The sequence below is a fragment of the Propithecus coquereli genome, unplaced genomic scaffold (assembly GCF_000956105.1).
Source record: "Propithecus coquereli isolate 6110/MARCELLA unplaced genomic scaffold, Pcoq_1.0 Scaffold8, whole genome shotgun sequence".
NCBI lineage: Eukaryota > Metazoa > Chordata > Mammalia > Primates > Indriidae > Propithecus > Propithecus coquereli.
This window is the reverse complement of record NW_012154173.1, coordinates 3871458-3873037: the sequence shown is the minus strand read 5'-3', so window position 1 is coordinate 3873037 and position 1580 is coordinate 3871458. Positions and strand designations below refer to the sequence as shown.

The 1580-nt window shown below is 30.5% G+C and overlaps 1 protein-coding gene across 1 annotated transcript in view; it reads left to right on the top strand.

The window, feature by feature from the left end:
* The window catches only part of ZC2HC1A (zinc finger, C2HC-type containing 1A), a 77032-nt gene that overhangs the window by 37636 nt on the left and 37816 nt on the right, over positions 1-1580 (top strand). The window contains exon 4 of the mRNA XM_012663099.1: positions 1036-1132. Coding sequence (XP_012518553.1) covers positions 1036-1132 — 97 coding nt within the window. The remainder of the gene's footprint in view (positions 1-1035; positions 1133-1580) is intronic.

The following is a 1580-nucleotide window of genomic DNA, read 5'->3' as shown; positions in this document are numbered from 1 at the left end:
CCTGGTACAAGTGAAAGAATTACTTGAAGTTTGTATGGCAACCATTATTTCAGTTTATACAGATGATTCAAGATTGAGTAAAGGTATAGTTAAGACATCTGGTTAGCTGTAACATTCAAGAAATTTCTCAGCTTCTGCTGAGATTAGTAAATGACAGACATGTCAGTGCCTTGCGATTATTTAAAGCCTGATGTATTAATATATAATCTTTATTGTGGTCCGCTTTAATCTGGCATACCAGTGATCTATAATATATTAGAGTCATGTCACAGAAAAATTTCTTTTTATACTTGGAAAAATTCTTATGTTTGGTAGTTAACTTCTAGACAACCTGTGCGTTAACTTTAACAGATTTTTTTAAAGCAAAATATATCCCAGTGGAAAAATTTTCTCTTCTTCTAAAAGGTGATTGTCTTTATTTCTAGGAAATTTTAGAAGTATAATGAAACACAGAGCTTTTAAATAAATATTTCCCCATTTCAGTTGTGTCATAGAGTTTACACAGTTGTACCCTGAGAACTGTGTTTTCTTAACAGTTTATTGCCAGTTTAAATGGATATTTAGCTAATAATTTTCAGTAGCTAAAATATTAGATTTCAGAGATTTATTTCTGTTCAGTAAGTATGAAAAACATAAGTTCAATTTGGAGATCAACTACAATAGATGTGGTAAAATTAGAAGAACATAATGCATGTGCAGAGCATTTTTTTTAACTAAGTGAATTTGGTTTCCATAAGTTCTTACATTAAAAATGTTAAGAAGTAAGGATCTTTAGTTTTTAAGTACATTTTTGTATGAATGGGAACATGTTTTTTTCATAAGCCGATACATTGATTTATGGGAATTGAGTATGTATGGAGCATTATTTAAATTTTTGTGAACATTTTTTATTATCAATCTAGAAATGCCTAAAACAACCTAGAATTGAGGAGCTTAGCTTATGTGGATAACAATGATAGAAGCCATTGGATTAGGGAGGTAACTTTGCCATGGAATTGAGATACTAAATTACCTGTGCAGGATTGATGAATTTAGGATCAAAAGTGGAGGCATGACACATTTCAAAACAAAACCTTGAATGCTTCAGAACATCACTACTACAGAGGTCTACCAAGATACGAAATAGCATCTGGTAAATTTTTTTTCTCAGTATTATTTCAGAAATCATCTTTTAATTATATCTCAATCTACTATGCTTGCTATAGTCTTACAAGATGCTTTATAAGCCAGATTTATTTCCTAAGTGAATTCACTCTCTTGATATCAACAGTAAACAATGACCTTTCCTAGGTTGAAGTTTATTTCAAGTCAGGAATAGGTTGGTATCATTGCCAAATATTTCTTAAAATGCTCATTCAGCTATGAGGATTTTGAAAGCCTGCAAAAGTGTTATATATATAAAATTTTGATCATTATTGAGATTTATAGGTTTTGGTTTTGATACATAGCCTAACAGTAGCAAATTATGGCAGAACATAAATTTAAGTGATTTTAGCCTAAGAACAGCATTACTAATTCTTAGCCTAAGGAACATTAGAATTGTGTGTGTGGGTGTGTGTATGTATATATACACATATATA